This window comes from Centropristis striata, chromosome 8 (genome assembly GCF_030273125.1).
Source record: "Centropristis striata isolate RG_2023a ecotype Rhode Island chromosome 8, C.striata_1.0, whole genome shotgun sequence".
In the NCBI taxonomy this organism is placed as follows: Eukaryota; Metazoa; Chordata; class Actinopteri; order Perciformes; family Serranidae; genus Centropristis; species Centropristis striata.
In genome coordinates, this window is record NC_081524.1 from 38342980 (window position 1) to 38365805 (window position 22826).

At 38.6% G+C, this 22826-nt stretch overlaps 2 protein-coding genes across 3 annotated transcripts in view; one reads left to right on the top strand and one right to left on the bottom strand.

Moving 5' to 3' along the window:
• LOC131975753 (trypsin-3) overlaps positions 1-22826 on the top strand; it is a 641927-nt gene that overhangs the window by 193882 nt on the left and 425219 nt on the right. The window lies entirely within an intron of this gene.
• ptprub (protein tyrosine phosphatase receptor type Ub) overlaps positions 4728-22826 on the bottom strand; it is a 297634-nt gene continuing 279535 nt past the window's right edge. For both annotated transcript variants that reach the window (XM_059338459.1, XM_059338458.1), the window contains 5 exons: positions 18848-19162; positions 13776-13901; positions 11015-11172; positions 8103-8238; positions 4728-7003 (listed from right to left, as the gene is read on the bottom strand). In XM_059338459.1, coding sequence (XP_059194442.1) covers positions 6941-7003; positions 8103-8238; positions 11015-11172; positions 13776-13901; positions 18848-19162 — 798 coding nt within the window. In that variant the 3' untranslated portion in view covers positions 4728-6940. The remainder of the gene's footprint in view (positions 7004-8102; positions 8239-11014; positions 11173-13775; positions 13902-18847; positions 19163-22826) is intronic.

Below are 22826 nucleotides of genomic sequence, written 5' to 3' on the forward strand. Positions count from 1 at the left end.
TTTCAGCACTATAATTTCCCAAACTTTATTCTTTGCTTTCGATGGTTTTCACAGCTCCCCTATGCCCTGTTTTATTTTACGGTGGCAATTTCATGCCAACCATTTTGTTTCCCTCCACTGGCTTAATTCAACTGTTGAATTCAAGGCCACAGAATGATACAGGTCAAAGCATCCTAAGTTAAAGGTGGCTGGTCTCTGTGGCGGAAGCAAACTACTGCAGGGTTCATAACAGCAAAAGGTGAGTGTGATAAAGAGGAAAGGGACGCTTGAGTCACTCGTGTGCCCTCTGATTCTGGTTATCTGTCCCGGGCTTCTTGTTTGCCTGAGTGATTCCGGCTGGAACCATCAGGAGCTCCCTCTCTTCCCCACGTTCATGTCAACCATGACTTTCACTGAACTGAGAGCGCACTGCTGAGATAAGGGCTCCACTCAGACCAACTGTGGCAATGGACCCAGTGAGGAAACATGGTGGACAGAGCCATCTGGCCAGCTCCGCTCTGTCTCCGCTCTGCTGAGCACAAAGCTGGAGCCACCTGTCTAGTCTGCTGCAGCACTCTGCAGAAGCCGAGTACCACCAGGACGGTAAGACGAGATAATGTGCGCCCATGTGTTCACATTTCACCTTGTGCATATTATAGGAAAATGCACAGACAGAGAGGAATTTCTCCTCAGAGAATAGCGGTATGTTTACAAACGTGTATTGCTTCTAAGAAATCATAGCGTACATTGATTCAGATCTTTCATCCTTTTTCAAAAAGCTTCTCACACGATTTCTATGCCATGTTAAAGGATATGCATCTCTTCTTTCTTCCTATTGACTGAGGCTTCGGCAAGGTCACCCGCAAAAGCTTTAGTGACAATATTCTCTAGGAGAATATTGGATTTTATCTGTATCTATTAGCAAAGCATTTGGCATGAAACAAGAAACGTTTAATATTTATTAAGATACACCACTGTGCTTTGAAACAGAACATTCAACCGATGCTAAAACCTTCCAGGATTTACAGCCTGTATCATGTCTCTGTTAGTTGGAAACAAGTGAGCACACTTTTTAGAGCATTGATTCCAAACTTGGGGTACTTTTATGCAGTGGTGGGAAAAGTATTTAGATCTCTTACTTAAGTAAAAGTACGAATACCACACTGTGAAATTACTCCACTACGAGTAAAAGTCCTGCATTCAGAACTTACTGAAGTAAAAGTACAAAAGTATCAGCATCAAAATGTACTTAAAGTGTCAAAAGTAAAAGTACTCGTTATGCAGAATGGGCCCAGTCAGATTGTAATATTTATTCCAAATATATTATTACATTAGGCTATTTGTATTGGTGCATTTATGTAAGGGCTTTAATTTTTCTAAAGACATGGCCCATTTTAACTACTTAATATACTGTTATAAGATTTAATTAGAAAAAAAAACACTTTTAATTAATCATGTTTGTTTATGTTAAATCTCAACCTGAAAAGTAACTAAAGCTGTCAGCTAAATTAAGTGGAGTGAAAAGTACAATATTTGCCTCTAAATGTAGTGAAGTAGAAGTATAAAGTTACAGAAAATGGAAATACTCAAGTAAGTTTGTTGTGGTGCACAAGTGAAAAAAATAAATAATTTTAACATCATTATTTAATAAACATTAAATACATTGGTCAATTTGATTCTTTTTTGGGTAATTTTATGTCTTTTCCGATAAATGTGACTGATATGTGCAGACAGAAAAGGTTGGAAACCATTTTTCGGCCATATCTTGCTCTCCTTCCTCACATCAGCTGACACTGCTAGCTGTCGGCCCTCACTACCGTTTTACAGAAACACCACATGAGAGTGGATCTAGTGCGAAACTCACCAGGGAGACCAGGAGAGTCTGACATCCATCGAGTCTGTCAGTGAAGGAATAGAAGACAGCCAGCCCGGAGAGAAAAGTCAGGTCCCAGTTGGATCTTGGGCTCCTGATAAGTTACCTTGCACATGGCAGTCATTACACCATCAGAATTAAATGATAAGATTCCAATTACCTCTTAATTTTCACCACCGGTCAAATTTAAGTACTAAAGGATGATGGAGCCTGCCGCTAAGGATTTCATGTTATAATACCTTTCTGCGGGTGAAAAAGGAAATTGAGAAAATCCTGTAGACTAAAATAGGGAAGTGTAAATGACCTGCCTCGGTGAAAAAGCTCCTTATATATGTCATGTTAAATCTATAATGCATTCTAGCTCTTTCTTACTGCCATGACAAATGAAAAATCTCTTCCAAAGAACAATTTAATTTACCAATGCACTCCTTTACCACATATGAAGACTGTAAAAAAAGATAAACAATAGCTACTCAATAAAATTGAGGCAACAGATTGCACGCAACATTATTAATTAAATCTAACTACGTTACAAGTTGAGTTAATAACTTAACAGGAAGTGCCTGTCAATTAAAAACGGACTAATTCTATTGTGTTGGATTCATTCAAAATTCTCTTGATTTAGAATTACATACACATAAAGATTATATTTAATGTGATCAAAATAAGTACATTCTATCTCAAACTTCGTTCTATGTTGGTTCATTTTGTGTCATTTTTTGGTTCATTTTGTGTCTTTTTTTGATCATTTTGTGGTGAATTTGTGTCTTTTTTGGTCATTTTGTTTCCTTTTTTGGTCATTTTGTGTCATTTTTTTAGTCATTTTGTGTCTTTTTTTGGTCATTTTGTTTCTTTTTTGGTCATTTTGTTTCTTTTTTGGGTCATTTTGTGTTTTTTGGTCTATTTGTGTCTTTTTGTGGTCATTTTTTGTCATTTGGGGGTCAATTTGAGTCCTTTTTTGCTTAATTTTATGTGATTTTTTGGTCATTTTGTGTCTTTTTTGATCATTTTGTGGTCAATTTGATTCTTTTTTGGGTAATTTTATGTCTTTTCTGACAAATCCCAAAGTATCAAGTTGTTACTTTCCAAGGAGTCTCTGGCTTGAAGCTCAAAGGTTGAGAACAACTGCCTCACAATCAAGAACGCATTTATATTTAATACATTTTATCAAATATATTAAGTAAAATGAAAGGACTACAGAGTAATTTATTACAGTGAAAGCTTGTTTTTTTTAAAGGTGATCAATCTGGAAACAATCTAAAGGAGAATCCATATGGCCTACATTGTCCTTAACCCAACAGTAGGGGGTCTTGTCCTCTAATTAATCTGGCTTGTCCCTGTGCTAAACACTGGATCAGTTTGCAGGGCTGCTGCATTATTCATCATAGCCGTGGGTGAGAGAGGAAGTCTGTGGTCTGGAGTCACCTTACTCTGGGCAGAACAGCAAAGCGAGAGAGATGGAGACGGATGAGAGGCAGAAATGAAAGTAATGGCAGAGGAGTTGAGAATGGGGGAGGTGAGAGAAGGAGGGAGGGGGGGATGAAAAAGGGGAAAGGGAAAGAAATAAGGTGAGAGATTTAAAAGAGGGGAGAGATCAAATGGTTCGGTGTGGGGAACTGCTAAAAGACCACATCCGTATGAGAAACCGCAGGAGGGTCAGAGGCTTGTAGACAGGAAGTCCATGTCCAGCTTTCAGCCTTTGCTGACAAGCCAATCATAAAACCACACAGACATTTTCAGCTGTGCATGCATTTTTGACAGAACACCCAATGATAAGTTGACAACAACACGTCTCTTCCCCCCTTGTTTTTTTTTTTTTATTGTTGATCGCTGTTATTCCTCAGAACAAAACCTTTAAAATACATCCGTCTCCTCTATCTCTGCCTTTAAATACACACCTCCCCCCCAACACAAATACAACGGTCATGTAATGCAGTAGTTCTCAACCTTTTGGAGTCGCGACCCCCAATTTAACATGCATGTTGTCTCAGAATCTCACACGCACAGTTCAGATCCCCCAAAAAAGAAACAAAATGACCAAAGAAGACACAAAATGACCAGAAAAGACAGAAAATGACCAAAAAAGGAAACAAAATGACCACAAAATGATCAAAAAAAGACACAAAATGACCAAAAAAAGACACAAAATGACCCCAAAAAGACACAAAATGACCAGAAAAGACACAAAATGACCAAAAAAGGGAAACAAAATGACCAAAAAAGACACAAAATGACCAGAAAAGACAGAAAAGGACCAAAAAAGGAAACAAAATGACCAAAAAAGACACAAATGGACCACAAAATGATCAAAAAAAAGACACAAAATGATCAAAAAAAGACACAAAATGATCAAAAAAAGACACAAAATGATCAAAAAAGACACAAAATGACCAGGAAAGACACAAAATGACCAAAAAAGACACAAAATGACCAAAAAAAAGACAAATTGACCACAAAATGATCAAAAAAAGACACAAAAAAACCCACAAAATGACCAAAAAAAGACATTAAGTGACCAAAAACACATTAACACATGAACACTTTAACACAGTGGAGACAGAGCTGACTCCCAAAATGATTTGGCGACCCCCAGAAATCATCTCACGACCCCAATTGGGGTCCTGACCCCAAGGTTGAGAATTGCTGCTGTAATGTACCATCGCTTCATACAGAGACACACAAGTGAAATCAACAGTTCTCCCAGTCGCTCAGAGAGCCGTCATAATAATAAAAAGCTTTGGAATGGCAAAAATACAATACGCTCACACAGTCGTGGCTGCTGAAAAACACAGCGGTCGAAAGAAACGATCGGAAAGTGGATCGGAATATTCTGAAATGAACTAAATGAAACACAAAGCAGACGATGGATCACACATGCTTGGACAGACCTGTTTTACTCAGAGCTGTGGGATGAACACTCAGGGAGACTCGGTTCATACTCGGCTGTTAAAAGTTCTGGCAATAAACTCACAAAATGGTCATTTACAGCACATTCACCTTCGTGGTTATGTAGTGGTTACTTACTGTACGTCTTTACTCTCGGCAAACATATAGTATATTATTCACAGAGTATTCACATAACATAATATACATCTGTATGTACATATTCCTTCCACCTTCCAGAAAAAGTGTCCAGGCACTTCCTCCCAGTGATTCTGGGTCAGATCGCTGGCTACAATGTAGCTTCCTCATTCTTCATCCTCATCATCAACAAGCTGCTCTACTAGTGAACCTATAGGAGGCCGGTGTTGTCCATGTTTTGTCTGATTCCTCACATCTTCTGGCGCATCTTCTCGCCACCTGAACCAGACTGTAAGCTGCAAAAACCAGCAGCAGAGTTCGCCTAGCTGCCATTTCTCCATTTCTGTGGGCTTTAAGGTCTCTCTCCTTGTTTATTAGAGCAGGCCCTGCAGTAAAACCTTCATGCCCTCCATGAAAACCTGCACTTGCAGGAGATATGGTTGCACATAACATATTTTTTAAAGGGAAATAATGGAGTGTAGAATAGTTATTTTCTTGCTCCTGGAACAAAATGTTAAGAAATGGGTAATTTAAGAGGCTGACTCGGATCATTATGTGTTTCACACATGCCAGCCTGCCAGACTTTGTTAAATTGGTTCAGTCATTAACTGTTAGTGGTCTCCAAGAGACTTTGGCTGTTAGGTAAAAAATTTATTTTGTCGATCAGGTCACTGATATTTAAACAGCGGGGTCTCTGGGCAATCAGTTACTTTCTATTCCTCCTGTTTAAAATACCATTTTTAGATATTTTTTTTACCACTAGCAGTGATGCAAAGTATCATTTTTCTTCCCTCTGCACAATGTTAATGCCCTTTTTTATTATTTATATATATTTATTTATGTTACACCACTAGGAACAACAACTAATACCATGTCAAAAGTGTCCAAACCCCTCCCCGAAAGGGTTACGATAAAATTCAAACTGGTTTTTCGCTTGCTGAGACAGTTTACAGTACAACCAAAAGGAGTAAAAGGTGTCACAGACAGATTGAAACCTGTAACGCAGCACTGGTTTAGACACTTCACCACAGCATTAATGGAACATCATTTTTCACACCACCACGATGGCATGTCAGTACATTTCTAACAGTTTTTCCTTTTCCCGCTCCTGTTTTTATCTTCCCCCCGCTGGGTATAAAATACAAACAATCACTTTTGGAGCGAGAACATTAGCTGATACAGTACGTACTGTATGTCTGTAGGCATATATCAAGATGAAGCAGTAGAGCAAAGTAAAGAGAGGATTCAAGTCAGTCAATGGGATTGGCACTGTGACAGTAATGAGACAGGAATCTTCAGCGGTGGCACCAGGCCCAGTGCGGTGGTCCCTGGAAACGTCCACCTATAGCACACATGGTAATCCAGCACAAACATTATGGCAAAAATACAACACGTTGCACTACTGTACAGTTTCTGCATCAATACTGTTGAGGACTGGGCCGGTCTATCCTAATGCTGTAGGTCTCTTGTTCAAATCTCTTTTGTTTTTGTACACCAGTATGACAACCTTCTGTGTTTTTATTCAGTGATTTGAATAAATCTGTCCTATCATCAGAGAATAAGGCAGTTTATGGTATGGTAGATAAGTCATGCCACAACCACAGTGGACTGCTGTAGCTCTTGAGAGAGAGAAGAAAACGCTTCCACGTGGAGATAATTCTGCTGTAACTCTGGAATTTCATCCGGTTTCCCTTCGCCGTTTGAATGAAACGATGAAACACAGCCAAGGTGACCCCGTTCAGCACAGACAGGTCCGTTTTTTTGTAGCTCAGAATCTTGTTTTACTGCTACAGAAACCCTCGGAACAAAAGAGCTCTATAGTCCGGAGGCAAAGAGGACCAAGAAAAGCACAAAAAATATCAAAAGAGATAAACATCACCAACAAGGAGGAACACAGCTGTACATTAAAGGTTAAAGTAAGAACCTTGACCATGTTTTTTTTATCGTCTCCTATCGTTTGCAGTCCTTTCAATGCCATGTCCGTAGGTCCAAACATGAGAGTAGAGGGGTCACTGGGTGGCCGTAAATCGAATCTCCAGCAGATGGGATAGCGTAAACATTTGGTTGCTATCTACCTTCAAAGCAGTCCAAGTACTCCAGGACAAGGTCATAGCAGAATCGATACTGGTCCTGGGGAAACATCAAATATTCACAAATTTAAAAAAGTGAAAACATGAGAAAATACCAACCTGGTCTCACAGGAATCCGTGAAATAGCCACGGATTCGCTTAACTCAAAATCCGTGGAATAGCAAAAATCTCATCCAAAGAACAATTTAATTTACCAATGTACTCCTTTACCACATATGAAGACTGTAAAAAAAGATAAACAATAGCTACTCAATAAAATTGAGGCAACAGATTGCACGCAATATTATTAATTAAATCTAACTATGTTGCAAGTTCAGTTAATAACAACTTAACAGGAAGTGCCTGACATTTAAAACTAATTCTATTGTGTTGGATTCATTCAAAATTCTCTTGATTTAGAATTACACACACATAAAGATTATATTTAATGTGATTAAAATATCTATCTCAAACATTTTTATATTAAAGTTACTCAAACAACTGCCTCAAAATCAAGGAGGCATTTATATTTAATACATTTTATCAAATATATTAAGTAAAATGAAATGACTACAGAATAATTCAACCTGGTCTCACAGGAATCCGTGAAATAGCCACGGATTCGCTTAACTCAAAATCCGTGGAATAGCCACGGAATCACTCAAATTTCCGTGAAACTGACACGGATTTCGCTACAATGCAAGTTAATGACAGTCATATCCCGTGGCTATTCCATGGATATTTGTTCCTATTGGTTTGTTCCAAGTCACGTGACTTTCAAGGTTCCGGCGGTCAGAACAAAAAACATGGCGGACAGTTCTCTCATTTTTAGTGAAAAAATCAATATTTTGACTTAGTTTCTGCATAAAAATGAATTTTGATCACATTTCTAGCGAGAAATATATGTTTTATTTACTAAATATTCACTCAGTGAATGTACATAATCACTTTGTATGTTGGAATAGCCACGGGATATGACTGTCATTAACTTCTAATTTAACAGCAAAATCCGTGTCAGTTTCACGGAAATTTGAGTGATTCCGTGGCTATTCCACGGATTTTGAGTTAAGAAAATCCGTGACTATTTCACGGATTCCTGTGAGACCAGGTTGGAAAATATACACATAGTTTCATTTATTTACCGACTCTCTCTCTCTTACCAGGGACTCCACCATGTTGGGTTTGCAGTTGCGTAGAGTTTTGACAGCATAGAAGATGTCCACCATGTTCTGGTACTGGATCATCTCAAGGAGAATGTTGCAGGCACAGAAGGTCCCACTGCGACCACCACCGTTACTGCAGAGGAGAAGATGATAGATTTTCATTTAATATATCATGTATTTTCTGATCCTTTAACTTCATTTCAACTGAAAAAAAAAACCCTGATGTTGGAGTTCTAACTTGGAAAGTCAAAAGAACTTCACCAACACTGACCTCAAAACTAATGAAAGATGTTTCTACTGTTTATTAACATTTTATTAGTGTCTCATATTTTGAGAAAAAAGTTGCAAATTGACTAGATTAAAGTGGCAAATCTACAAGAAAAAAGTCGCAGATTTACAAGAAAAAAGTGGGAAAAAATGTTTTTTTTTTTTTTACACATTCTGGCTGTATGTAATATCCTCCAATATTCTCTAGGGTTGAAATTTTTGCACGTATTTCAATGAGTGTCCTATTTAGGGTTAAAGAGGTGAATCTGGGAGAAAAAAGTTGCTTTTTTCACACTTTTTTCTCGTAAATTTGCAACTATTTTCGAGCAGATTCACCACTTTAAATCTCTTAAATCTGCAATTTTTTGTCTTGTAGATTTGTAACTTTAATCTAGTAAATTTGCAACTTTGCAACGTCCTATCAAGGGTTAAAGTGGTGAATCTGGGAGAAAAAAGTTACTTTTTTTCCACTTTTTTCTCTTAAATCTGCAACTTTTTTTCTTGTAGATTTGCCACTTTAATCCAGTAAATTTGCAACTTTTTTCTCGACCCCATTTTGATATCCACTGAAGTTACCAAATATAGTTCTTCGCCTGATAAAGGGTTGAGTGCGTTATGGATGACAATAACACAATATAAGCAGGGCAGAGAATGTGTAATCTGATAACCTTTGTGTTCACGCTACATCATGAAAAAACATCTGATACAGTTCATGCAGCACTCTCATACATTATCTTGGTGCAAAAATAGCGACATGAGAAGAGCAGTAAGGAAGAGCAAATTGAGAAATAACAGCGTCGTGTGGCATTTCCTCGGATATATTGTCTTGGTCATCATAAATGAAAGGCAATATCAATAAACTAGTGGAGGACAATCCACTTCCTCTCTCCTGAGACGAATACAGGGAAGGTGGGCACGGGAGCCTCCGCAGCGTATACAAGCAATATTAAGGTAATCAATCGTCGTCAGTGCTTTGGCAGTGCTGGATTTACTGTAGTGAGAACCATCGCATTCTGTATTAAGCCATAATTGATTTGATCTCCATAATCTCTTTCCTGGTTGTCGTGGGTAACGCTGTGTGACAGCGCTGAGTGATGTGCTTTCGGATGGAGGCGGTGGGGATGAACGTGTGACGGGTTGGCAATGAGCTGGACGGGACATTCATATTCATCAGCGGGCGTGCACTCCGGGGACTTAGGACAACAGAGGGACATACAACGCCACACACAGCACTACGGCACATTACACCACAGTTTGATTGACCCCCGCTCACTGAACAGAATCTCACACGCACAGTTCAGATCACCCAAAAAATAAAAAAAATGAGCTAAAAAAGGAAACAAAATGACCAAAAAAAGACACAAATTGACCACAAAATGATGAAAAAAGACACAAAATGACCAAAAAAGACACAAAATGACCCAAAAAAGAAACAAAATTACAAAAAAAGACACAAAATGACTAAAAAAAGACACAAAATGACCCAAAAAAGAAACAAAATTACAAAAAAAGACACAAAATGACTAAAAAAAGACACAAAGTGCCCAAAAAACACACAAAATGACCAAAAAAAGACATTAAGTGACCAAAAAGACTAAAACACATGAACACTTTAACACAGTGGAGACAGAGCTGACTTCCAAAATGATTTGGAGACCCCCAGAAATCATCTCGCGACCCCAATTGGGGTCCCGACCCCAAGGTTGAGAATAGCTGGCCTAATGAATGCTATGCAAAGATGCAAATTTGCTTTGCCCCCACTTCACTCGCATAGAATAGAAGTGTATAACAACGCCCAATTACATTTCTCTTGTGTTGTTCTGTTACTAAGGCCCCGTTTACACGAGGACGCTCGCGGGTAAAATCGACAAAATATTTTATCGGAAGTGCCTTTCGTTTAGACGGTGACGGCGTTTTGGGGGCTTAAAGACACAAAAATCTGAAACTACCTTCCAAAGTGGAAAAGTTGAATCCTCTCCTCCGTAGCGTGTCATCTACACTGACAAGACACAAAACTCTGATCTGATCTGCTCACGTCACATATGTGTTTACGTCACATACATGCTCCAGGACAGGAAATAAACAAACATGGGATTATTTCCATGCATCGGACCTTCAAGCTGCTCTGGCAGCTCTAATAAACTTACAGGAGTCTTTCCACCAAATGTCCAGGATATGTACAGATAGTATTAGTGAACAGAGAAGGATCTGGAATTACCTCCATCACATTCTGGATGCAGCAATTGGTGGGAGGAGCCAGACGGCTGTGAACGAGACCTGGGAGACCTAGTGATGGTGGAGAACTTTGTGGAAGGAGTAGCTGATGAAAATGTGTGGCGTGAAAACTTCTGCATGCCCAAAGATGCTCTTATGGCTTTAAGTGATGCCGCCTGGCTGCATACAATCCAATTTCACACACTTTTGCGTCACCGTATGCAGCAGATATCCTCCCGAAAATGCTCGTCTAAACGAGGAATAAAAAGTGAAGACGAGACGCCACTTTTGCGTCTTCTGTTCAGACCGTCCTCGTGTAAACGGAGCCTTAGACTATAAACCCTGGTATATTCCATATCTTGTCAGGGCTCCTTGGTCTAAAAACACTGAGAACAGTACATGTTTGGTATATCCAACAGATCACTCACAGGCAGTGGACAACAGTGCGTCCTTCTCCACACTCCCTCTGCCACTTGTGCACTTGAGCCAGCAGGTTGAGGAAAGCCTTCTTGGAGTCGGGAACATCTCGATACGCTGACCAGCGCAGGAACTGGAACTGACACACCACCAGCTGGCCCTCTTGGAGCTTGAGAAGCAACAGAAATCATTAGACACATGGACCAGGAGTGTTCGTGCTCTGGTGTGTCTGCGCTGTATTATATTTTTATATTTTCTGGTGGTTTCTGCGTGTGCCTGTTAACACCCGTGTTTGAGTGCTCCCCTGGCTGCATGCTGGCACTCTCAGCTGTGCTCACTCAGCAGACTGACTTTGAGATATATGGGTGTGCAGGTGTAACGGGGCCTGGTCTGTGTGTGAGAGAGGTCCCTGTGTGTTCATAACCTTGTCCTGTAGAATCTCACCTAATACTTAAAAACCAGTGGAGAACTGTAAGTCATGCAAATTGGGCTGGCAAAGACACCAACGATGCATGGAGGAATTGCCTCAGCGGAGGTGGGATTTACACTATGTACTTTTTTTTTTGTTCGACTCTCATACCCACACATACATATGCTTACATTGCACTTCCTTTGACTTTTACTCCCTACCCTTGTATATCATTGTCACACACACACTAATGCACTGAGAAAGGGGCAGTGAGTGGGAGAGGTGTGTGTTATTTCTGTGTGATTTGATTTCTCCCATGCTGAGTTAAGTTGCCCTCTCCTTGACAGTGGTGTGCTCCGAGTAAGAAAAAAAAGGTGCCGAGGGTAGAGAGGGGAATGACAAGGGCAGTCGACAAAGGAGGAGAGGATGCCAATCAAGACAGGAAGTTCTGGGCCATGCATGTGGCGCTGCTTCTAATGGCAGCGGGGAAACGCCTTGCATACAGATTTTTTTTCAATAATTGGTTGACAGTGATCCTGAGCAGAATGCATGCATGTCCTTATGCAAATGTGCAGGCTTAAACCATACCTGCACACACACACACACACCAAAATGACTGATACATACACTGTAAAACCCAATTTGTTGTTTCAACTTAAATATTTGAGTGTCCATGCTGCAAAAGAATTTTATGTCAAGACAACAAAGACAACCCTATAAAGCCTGAACCGTGAAATAATTGCCAGAAAATTCTAAATTTTCAAAACTGGAGTGTTTGTTGAACAGGCTAAAAAATGTTTTAATTCAATATCAATTTTCATATATGATTTCAATTTGGATCATATTTGATACATCAGGTCTTTTTGTGCAATCTGTTGCTCACAATTGGCTTTTCTTGAACTAACATAATCACATAAAATCTAATATTTTTAACCAAATAAAACTTTGACTTTCCTTTTAACATTTTCCTCAAACATACAAAATATTTTTTTCCATATAAAACAACATCATACATCTGCTGATATGAAGCATCAGCATCACGCAGCAATGACAGATCCACCAGTGGAACCAGCAAATCATTTTTGTTACATCTGGTATTTTTGTGAAATTTGTTGCTCAGTTTTTTTAATCATCAATTCATGTATTCATCAGGTTTTTCAGGAAAAGAAAATATCACACTGATGATGTAGAGGTCTCAAAAACTTATGCATCAAATATGATACACTTGGCTTTATAGGGTTAACTCAAATGAATCTTGCTATTTGACTCAATATTTTAAGTTAAAATGACTTTTTGCACAAATCTTTGTTGTATTGAAAAGGAAAAATTAGTTATAATAACAAACAACCAACATTGGGTTTTACAGTGTACATATGCACACATCTGGGGGGAAAAGAAGTGGAGAAAAGACCGACTGACATGCCCTGCGCTCCCTCTACCATGACAAAGCTGTCAGAGTCTTTTTTAGCTTCATATAGCTGTCTTATTCTCTACATGCCAGATAGTTTTTGTTAAATGTACGACAGAGTTTATGAACAAATCAAAAGGGATTCTGCTTTCAAGCTTGAAAAGAGAATCTTGTGACTCAAAATTCGGCGTGCATTATGATGATGAAAGTCTCTTCTGTAGTATGCCAACAAGCACCCGAGAGAGGGAAGACGCCTATCTAGGTAATGACAAGAAGAAATTGAAAAATGGAGAGACTGACCTTTATTGCATGCATGTTAATGTGCTTTTCCTGCAGGTTTTCCATTGAACGTTTTTATAATATGTAACACTCTTATGGGAACACTGGTGGCAGCTTTGGTTCAATTTTCTGGACTGCTGAATATCAAAACAATGTCCTTTATAAAATGTATAAAACACATTTTTTTCTGCTGTGCCATTGTACTAAATCTCCACGCTGTATTTTACAATGTATTTATTTTAGAGTGTATTCATTTGACAACCCTCTGTGTCCCATGAGGCATACAGAAGAGTCTATGCATATGAGAGAAATATAGACAGATAACGATGCACAGCCACACACTGAAATCTTGCCTCAAGTGAAGCATGCAGCCTTTGATATTGAACATATACAAGAAATTATATAGAATTGAAATCATCTGAAGGTTTCAGGTACACAGTATTTTTACAGCCGAGTGTAAAGTACTTTGACTTTGAGGACTTGTGTCAGGTGGGTTTTAGATGCATATTGCAGCTGGCAGCTCTAAATGTAATGTAGGTAAAATGTCACATCTGAATTACTGGTAAGGGCCACAGCTAATGCATTTCTAATGAGGTTCAAGTTATCATTTTGTGAAATACCACTGAGTGGAACAACATGTCCTGTGCAGGCTTTTTTCCGAACAGCACTGACTCACCCTCGTGACATTCTTGACCCGGAACAGACGAGTAATGACATCCTCATCTGCTGACATGGACAGAAACTCCACTTCCATGGGTCCGTACTGCTGTAAACCAGGCTCCGGCCAGTACTGAACACACGGCTACAGGTAGGGGGAGATGAAAGAAAAAGAGAAGGATGGGGGGATTGTTTAATCGGTGATAAAATGTGGCATATTGTGTCTTTATCCTCATGCATTTCTCAGTACACAGTTAAAAGGGATTTGGGCTTTTAGTCAGAGGGACTGTTGTTGTCAAGTTGGGAAAACTCATTGCCCATTAGGCTACAATAAAGTAAGAAGAGTTACAACAACTGCAACTTAAAAAAAGCGCGGAAACTCATCAAAAACCCATAATAATCCATTCAGTTAACTACATAATGTAAGTTAGGTGAGCATTTCAACCAACACGCATGCGCACGCAATGTGACGTCACGCGCAGTGTTCGATTCAGGTTGGATTTGAAAATCCGAGGCAACCGCCATCATTCTTCCCTCGGAGCCGAGCCGTCCAAGTGGTAAGTACATCAAATTATTTTTAGCAAAGTTAGTTCATCTGTAGGCAATGAGCATTAATCGTCATTAAACGTCTCTCCGTCAACATAACCTGTGGTGTGTATTTAATGTTTAGTTCGTTTTCGGAAATACATTAATGTTAGCATGTAGCGCTAGTTAACGGCCGTTCACTGCGCCCCCCGCTAGCCGGCCGTGAACTAGCGCTAGCTGGCTACTGCACGGCCGTTAATCCCCTCCCGCTAGCTGGCTAACGCTAGTTCACAGCCGTTAAGACCCCCCCCCCCCCCCCGTAGCTGGCTAACGCTAGTTCACGGCCGTTAAGACCCCCCCCCCCTCCCCCCGGTAGCTGGCTAACACTAGTTCACGGCCGTTAAGACCCCCTCCCTCCCCCCGGTAGCTGGCTAGCGCTAGTTCATGGCCGTTAAGACCCCCCCCCTCCCCCCGGTATCTGGCTAACGCTAGTTCAAGGCCGTTAAGACCCCCCCCCCCCCCCGGTAGGTGGCTAACACTAGTTCATGGCCGTTAAGACCCCCCCTCCCCCGTTAGCTGGCTAACGCTAGTTCACGGCCGTTAAGACCCCCCCTCCCCCGTTAGCTGGCTAACGCTAGTTCACGGCCGTTAAGACCCCCCCCTCCCCCGTTAGCTGGCTAACGCTAGTTCACGGCCGTTAAGACCCCCCTCCCCCGTAGCTGGCTAACGCTAGTTCACGGCCATTAAGACACCCCCCCTCCCTCCCCTCCGCTAGCTGGCTAACGCTAGTTCACGGCCATTAAGACACCCCCCCTCCCTCCCCTCCGCTAGCTGGCTAACGCTAGTTCACGGTCGCGTAGCCATGACTACAGAATGTACACATGAGAAGCTTTCTTTTCTCATAGTTGAGGCCAAAAAATGTCTTTAATTATCAAAGAGAAGAGAACTTTAAGAAGTTCAAATGATGAAATGAAAGTGGGTGTGTGTGTAGGAGTGTGTGCAGATGCGCAGTGGACTGGACACAAAAGAACATAATAGTTTAACAGGCATGCAGACCACAGCAACAAAAATAGTGTGCCTACATATATTAGAGGTGTTATGGTACCATTCTTGTGTTAATATGGGGAGAGAAGCAACGCGGGGAGGGGGAGATGTAATGTGCTCTGAGAGATTGCAACAAGAGGGAGACAGAGTTCTCTAACGCCACGTATCGTATGAACTCTATAACAGAGTTCATGGCGAGATCTTGCAATGAACAATTTAAGGTGGCAATAACTCAGTTTTCAGGCAAGACCCGGAAAGGAAATTCAATTCATTGGAAAAAAAGAAATGAAAAACATTTCAAGGGGACAGCGATTAAACACAGGGGGGGTTCAATTTCCTTTCTGTAGTGTTAATTTATATATGTAACCAGAATACAGATTATATATATATATATGTGGGTTTTGTGCATGATGTTACAATATAGCATGCACAAAAGCTAACACAGAACATTCTACATCTAAAGAGCACATGATACACAATGATTCAAGATTCAGAATAGTTGAATATAACCATTGAAATGTTTCCAAAGGCACGTCAAGGCCCTGAAAGGTTATTCTATATGTTTCCATTTCTTTATTGCACTTGCACTTATGTGCATGACAATTCCAAGAAGCAGTTGTTTGCAATGACAGCCTTGGCTCTCAGGCTCTACAATGCTCACTTGAAAAAATCATGCAAGTAAAATCAAAATGAAAATATAAAATATAAAATAGTGTAAGTAGTAGTGTGTAAGGCTCAAATCTTGGACCAGTAAGGTTCAGTTTTTGAAAAAACACACTTTTATATCAATAAGATGGCCATAATACATATTAAAATAAAACTCTAAGTTGATTTACTTTAGTAAGTTTATTCTCCTTTATTTTTAAATGGACGCTTTAGAAGCAGCAGTGCTACTTTCAGCTAATAAATAATTATATCTCCACCAAAGTATTATTCAAGAAACGCTAAAAAATGTAAGATGTTCAGGGCAGATTTTACAACTATCTAGGGTAGACAAAAAAGATGAATAATTTAGATTAAGCACCTGCTTTCCAAGGCTGTGATAAAATATAATACATACTTTCAACTACGTTGAAGTTTGACTACACAAAGCTTGTAAATGTTTCATTTATGCCTAAAAACGAAATCTTGATTCTGGATAAGCTATTATCTTCAATGTCTTTTTGGCTGACTTTTTGCAGGTGATTTTTGTGATTTAATTCGCTTGCTACACACACACACACACACACACACACACACACACACACACCCTAATTATACAGGTGTTAATACAACATGATGTGAAATTAAACTACTTTAAATTGCCCTTGTAAGAGTTGGTAATGATATATTCATGAGAGCTGCAGCCTAATACTGAATGCTGTGAGGTTTGATCCCAGTGGATTAAAATATTCTTATTCACAGGTTAAAAATATCTCCAGAAATGTTTGTGATTGGTTTTGTTTGTCTTCCACAATTTTTTTTTTTGCATCTGCAGGAAGTGTGCCTGTGTGGTGTACCACCAGGGTCCATTCTAGGGCCAAACTTATTCTTATTCCTTCCATGTTTTCCCGTGGCTACATTCTTAGACAGTATGACATTTCCTATTTCTTTCCATTACTATGCCGATGATGATATGAAGTCATACCTGTCCCAGTGTTGTTGAATTATTCAGCAGCATTACTGTTTATCTGGCATTAAGGACTGGATGTCTGCCAATCTCATTCAGCTTTACTCCAACAAAACGGAGATGTTAATTATTGGCTGAACACATCCGTAGTCAACTTGTGGCAGCTTTTGGCTCTTTAATAAAGTATTTAGTTCCTTCTGCTAAAAAATCTGGGAGTTACATTCAATGTGTCTGTCGCCCCATTTTACTAGGCTTGTTAAGTGCTTTTTTTTTTCCCCACCTGAGAAATAGCTCAAGATTGAAATCCTAGATGAATTCCTTACTTTTAATGACTCTCGGGCCTTTTTACATGCTTCCATTTCATTCACAATTAATTATTTTAATGATCTGTTAATCTGTCTTAATCAGAACATTGTAGAAAAAGCTCAATTTGCTCAACAATTGCTAGTCAGACTCTTGTCAAAAGCTCTGAAATATGAATATCTTTCCATGACAATACTCAAAATAGACTTATATATATATATATATATATATATATATATATATATATATTTAAGGGGTCAATGTTTGCTCAGGTTCAGGTTCATAATTATATTTTGTGTTTTTACAATAACATGTTTACATGTCCAAAAAACACATTATTACTATTATTACTATATACTGTAATATACTACTATTATTATTATACCGGCCTTACTGGCCTTATTTATTATTATTATTATATCATATTATTTTACTTAAAATTACTTTATTTATATTTTTCATTTTATTTTTATATTGTTTATTATCTATTATTACATATTATATTATATATAATATTATATATATACTTTTTTAACTTCTTAAGTGTCCTTGTTCTATTCTGTGTTTTTTTCTATTGTTGTTTTTATTCATGCTACCTCAGTATTTTATTCTATTGTATTTTATTGTACTTGAATACCGGACTGCTGTGACAACCGAATTTCCCTTCGGGGATGAATAAAGTCATCTCTCTATCTCTCTATCTCTATATCTATCTATCTATCTATCTATCTATCTATCTATCTATCTATTATAGTTTTATTTATATATGTAGCTGAAACACAGTATAAATTGCTCTATTATTTAAATTGGGCATACTGTTTCCTGTCGTGGTTAGAAGCCAGCCAAAGTACACAAAGAAGACAATAATTTGACTGACTCAATGGTTTGTTTGTTTTTTTTAAAGAAAAAAATATGCTTAAATAGCAGATTTGTTGTGCACAAGCACTGAGAAAGTTCTTTATATGTCCCCTTTAGAGCATTGTTCAATATGGCACCTAATTATTTGGCAGAACCCCGAAGTCCTTATTTACCAGTTTAAGCTTTGACCATTAGAGCTCCAACATGTAATAGCTATCCAAGATATCAAAGGTCCACTGTTCCATTGTGTTTTTAATTGAATCTTGAACTTTAATCTTGTCCTGTGCTTCCACTAGTTATTAAAGCTATTATTACAAGTGTTAAAGAAAGAACAGGGAGTACTGCAACACAGAGAAAAAGCATATGCTCATGAGAAAAAGTGGGGCGCCAACAAAAAGAAGCCTGCAATGTGGCTGGAGGGTAATGCAAGCCTATTCTTCAGAGATGTAACTTGAGGAGGGGGAGGAAAAACTGGGGCGGGTGTTATCTAGTCATGCCTTGAGATCAATGTGGTCAGGGATCAAAGCCCAACAAAATGGCATGAAGGAACTAATCCCAAGCACAGTGAGATATAGAAAGAGTGGAGGCAGGAAAAGTCTTGAGTAAAGTTCAGATAACCTCAAGACTGAAGTAAAAACTTGTTCAGCAAACAGCAGCTTGAGTGAGTGAACTCAAACATTTTTAAACGTCTCTTTTTTCTTTGTATCAACAAATCGATGGCAATAAAACAGTATATAACATTTTGACCTCACCCAGGCCGAGTTTGACTGGTTGAGTTGGTTGAGCATGACCACAGCGGTGCAGCCGTAGTCAAAGACCAGCCTCCAGAAGTCGGCGGTGGTGCCGGGCAGAGGGTGAGGGGTCACGATGAAGGCAGCCTGCCGGTGGAAGCTGTCAGCCAGAGCGGCGTTGATGTAATTGTTGCTCTCCCCTTCTGTCGTAACCAGGAAGGCCAGGGCGCGATCAGGCGGCAGAACGTCCATGCTGCGGTTCTTCTCTCGGTTTCTTGGCAACAAAGCGATGCTGCACTCTTCCACGTCCAGGTGGGGAGTCACAGAGTTCAGCGTCTGCAGACGGAAAAAGAAAAAGAGGTGAGATGAGAGCGAGGGAAGGACAAAATGTAATTGAAAAGAGAATTAAAAAGATGGAAGCCGTCGGGATTTGGGAGACACCACAGAGGAGTCAAACATACTAAAGGAGGAGGAAGAAGAAGAGTATCAGACAGGAGGAGGGAGGATTGGGATGCAGACTACACTGCAAAAAAAGAAAAGTAGGGTGAACTCAAAATTTCAAGGCAACAAACTTCGATAAAATTTTAAGTTGGACAATTAAACTAAATATTTTAAGTTTTGTTTTTGAGTTTGCTCAACTCTGAATTTCTCTGGCACGATTGTAACGCCGCTATGGAATGTCAGCTAATGTTGTGACCACAATTTTGAGTTAGCATTGATACGCTAATGGCTACTCTTGTAGCTGTAACAAGCAGCACCACTAGCATCAGTTAGCTGCTAGCATCAGTTAGCCGCTAGCTTTCGCTAATGAACAAATTTCACAACAAAGAAATAAGAGTTATCAGAACTATTGTCCCTTGTTGTGAACCCCAACTTAAAGATATAAGTACATATAACAACTCACCAACTTGTTTTTGAGCAGACAACTGGCTTCCTTTGTTGTGCTAACTCACATTATTGCCCTAAATGTCAGTAATTTATATTTCCAAGTTTTACCAACTTAAATCACTGTTTTAGGCCAAAAAAATACAAGTCGGCTTTTTTGCAGTGTGTGCCAAGAATCTAATAATGTTAATTGAAAGAATCTTTAATACTGAGAACATCACGTTGACAAACTCATTTAAAAGAATGAAGGATAAATTAGGCCGACTGCATTCTGAAAGGAAATGTAATGAAGTTTTTAAAAAAAGTCAAAGGGAAATATTGCATACCAATATTTTTTAGATGAACTCTCTGTTCATTTTGCAGTAATTGCATCGGACAACGTAAAAAAATATATTTGGATCATTAATACACTGCAGCATCAATAATAGATCTGTGACTTGCTGTATTACTGGTGGCTGTTTGCATTCTGCAGGATGACGGAGTAAAAAAAGGCAAACAGAAAGATTATTTTGCAATGGAGAGCAATGTCAGACGGATAAGTTTACAAGATCAAAGCCATAGATGTAACATTTTCTTTTATGAAGAACTAACAGTTTGTAATCAGAGCGTCGTACTACCTACAGTATTTTTTTTTTTCAAACTTCTCTTTATTGGGTTTTTTTTCTTTCGTTCACATACAAAAATAAAGAATGTACATGTTCATTCATGCTTAAAATCAACACGAAAGAGCAGAATGATAGTAGAAAAATAAAAGCAATAAAATAAAAATAAAAAAACCCCACAAAAACAAAACGAAACAAAACAAAAAAACCTAGGTGGAGTCAAATCAAATATCAAAACAAAAATAAGGTTTACAAATAAAATAGATTTAAATATTATAATACAACTAGGAGGATGTCAGGTTTTCCAAAATTTACATTTGTTAATTTTTCACTGGGTTATACACTGTAAATAATAATCTGTTTAATATACGGAAAATTACCGGCAGCTGTGGTTACCAGAACTTCACCGTAAAAAATACAGTGAGTGGATTTTCTATTCTCAATTTAAGTGTAAATATCAGATACATATCAAAACTGTCATTTAGACTGAATAATCCTGTTATTTTTAGGGTAATTGTGTCATTCATTCCCACATCATGGTATTTCTCCATAAATTTTGCATGAAAATGTTATATTTTTACAGCGAAACTGTGTGTTTCTTCAAGTTTATGACAGAAAAACGTAAAAGTTTTGTGCTATTCCTTGATTTACGGTAATTAAAAGTGTCTAATACGGTGATATACAATTTTTAATTTTACGCCCTATTTCTGATGTATTTGACAGAATTTTACTGTTATTCCTACAAACATTTTTTACAGTGTATTTAGTATAATAATCCATAAATGGCTGCCATATTGTGTAAAAGGTATCTATCTTACCTCTCAGGGTGAATTTTAATTTTTCTACCTACAGTATTACACTGTAAAAAATAATCTGTTAAATTTACGGTAAAATACCGGCAGCTGTGGTTGCCAGAATTTCACCGTAAAAATTACAGTGAGTGGGTTTTCTACTGTAAATTTAAATGTAAATATCAACAAAAGCTGTAATTTAGACTGAGTAGTCCCTTTATTTAAAGGTAATTGTGTCCTTGAGACAATATGGTATTTCTCCATTCATTTTACATGATTTTTAAAAATATTTTTACAGTAAAACTGTGTGTTTTTCAAAAGTTTTGTTCTATTCTGTGATTTACAGTAATTAAAAGTGTCTATTATGGTGATATGCAATTTTTTATTTTAGGCCGTATTTCTCATGCAATTTGACAGCATTTTACTGTAATTTCTACAAACACTTTTTACAGTGTACCTCTCAGGGTGAATTTTATTTTTTCTACTATTCTCTAATTCTAAGCAATACCCATCACAACTCCTATGTAGCGTATAAGAATAAAACAGTGTGGAATTAGAGGGGGGAGCATGATCTTTTTCCAGTTTTACTTTGAAATGCTAAACCTGAAATCAATGCGGCTGCTGGTAGAGCTCTACGGAGGGGGGGAGGGGCGGGGTGAGGCAGGTAAAGCATGTGGGAACACAGCTGGCTCTCTTCTCTCCTAATCAACATCTAATAAAATGTTCTGAGGACGCATTCCTACAAACCAGGCAGACGATTTCAATGACACTCACGCAGAATCAAAAGTGAAAGGAAACAAACATCATCTTGCACACACAAACACATTTATGAATGTGTACATCAAACACACACACACACACACATACACATACATATACACAGCCATCCATTAGACCATTCCTTTCTTCACTGTGTTCATTTTCAAATGTCTGCTGTGAAGTACATTTCCACAGCAGAGAAGAAGAAGAAGCAATCATTGTCTGTTGTTTATGTAACTGTCTGAAGCAGACTGCTTCGTATTAACTGGGGAAATGTACAGTACATAACAGATGACATGCAATACACAAATAAAATACGCTTGTATATGATGGATCACCAATAAAGTTGCACCGGGAATGAAATAGTATATTTATGCTATCAACAGGAATATGATAGTAGCATTAGTAGTAGCATGGGCGGATTATGAGACAACAAAGACACACAGACTTTAAAGTTGTTTCGCCTTTTTTATTGCTGTTTTTTTGCATCATTTTGTGCAACCTGGTCTCACAGGAATCCGTGAAATAGCCACGGATTCGCTTAACTAAAAATCCGTGGAATAGCCACGGAATCACTCAAATTTCCGTGAAACTGACACGGATTTCGCTACAATGCAAGTTAATCCCGTGGCTATTCCATGGATATTTGTTCCTATTGGCTTGTTCCAAGTCACGTGACTTTCAAGGTCCAGGCGGTCAGAACAAAAAACATGGCGGACAGTTCTCTCATTTTTAGTGAAAAAAAACAATATTTTGACTTAGTTTCTGCATAAAAATGGATTTTGATCACATTTCTAGCGAGAAATATATGTTTTATTTTCTAAATATTCACTCAGTGAATGTACATAATCACTTTGTATGTTGGAATAGCCACGGGATATGACTGTCATTAACTTGCATTGTACTGAAATTCGTGTCAGTTTCACGGAAATTTGAGTGATTCCGTGACTATTCCACGGATTT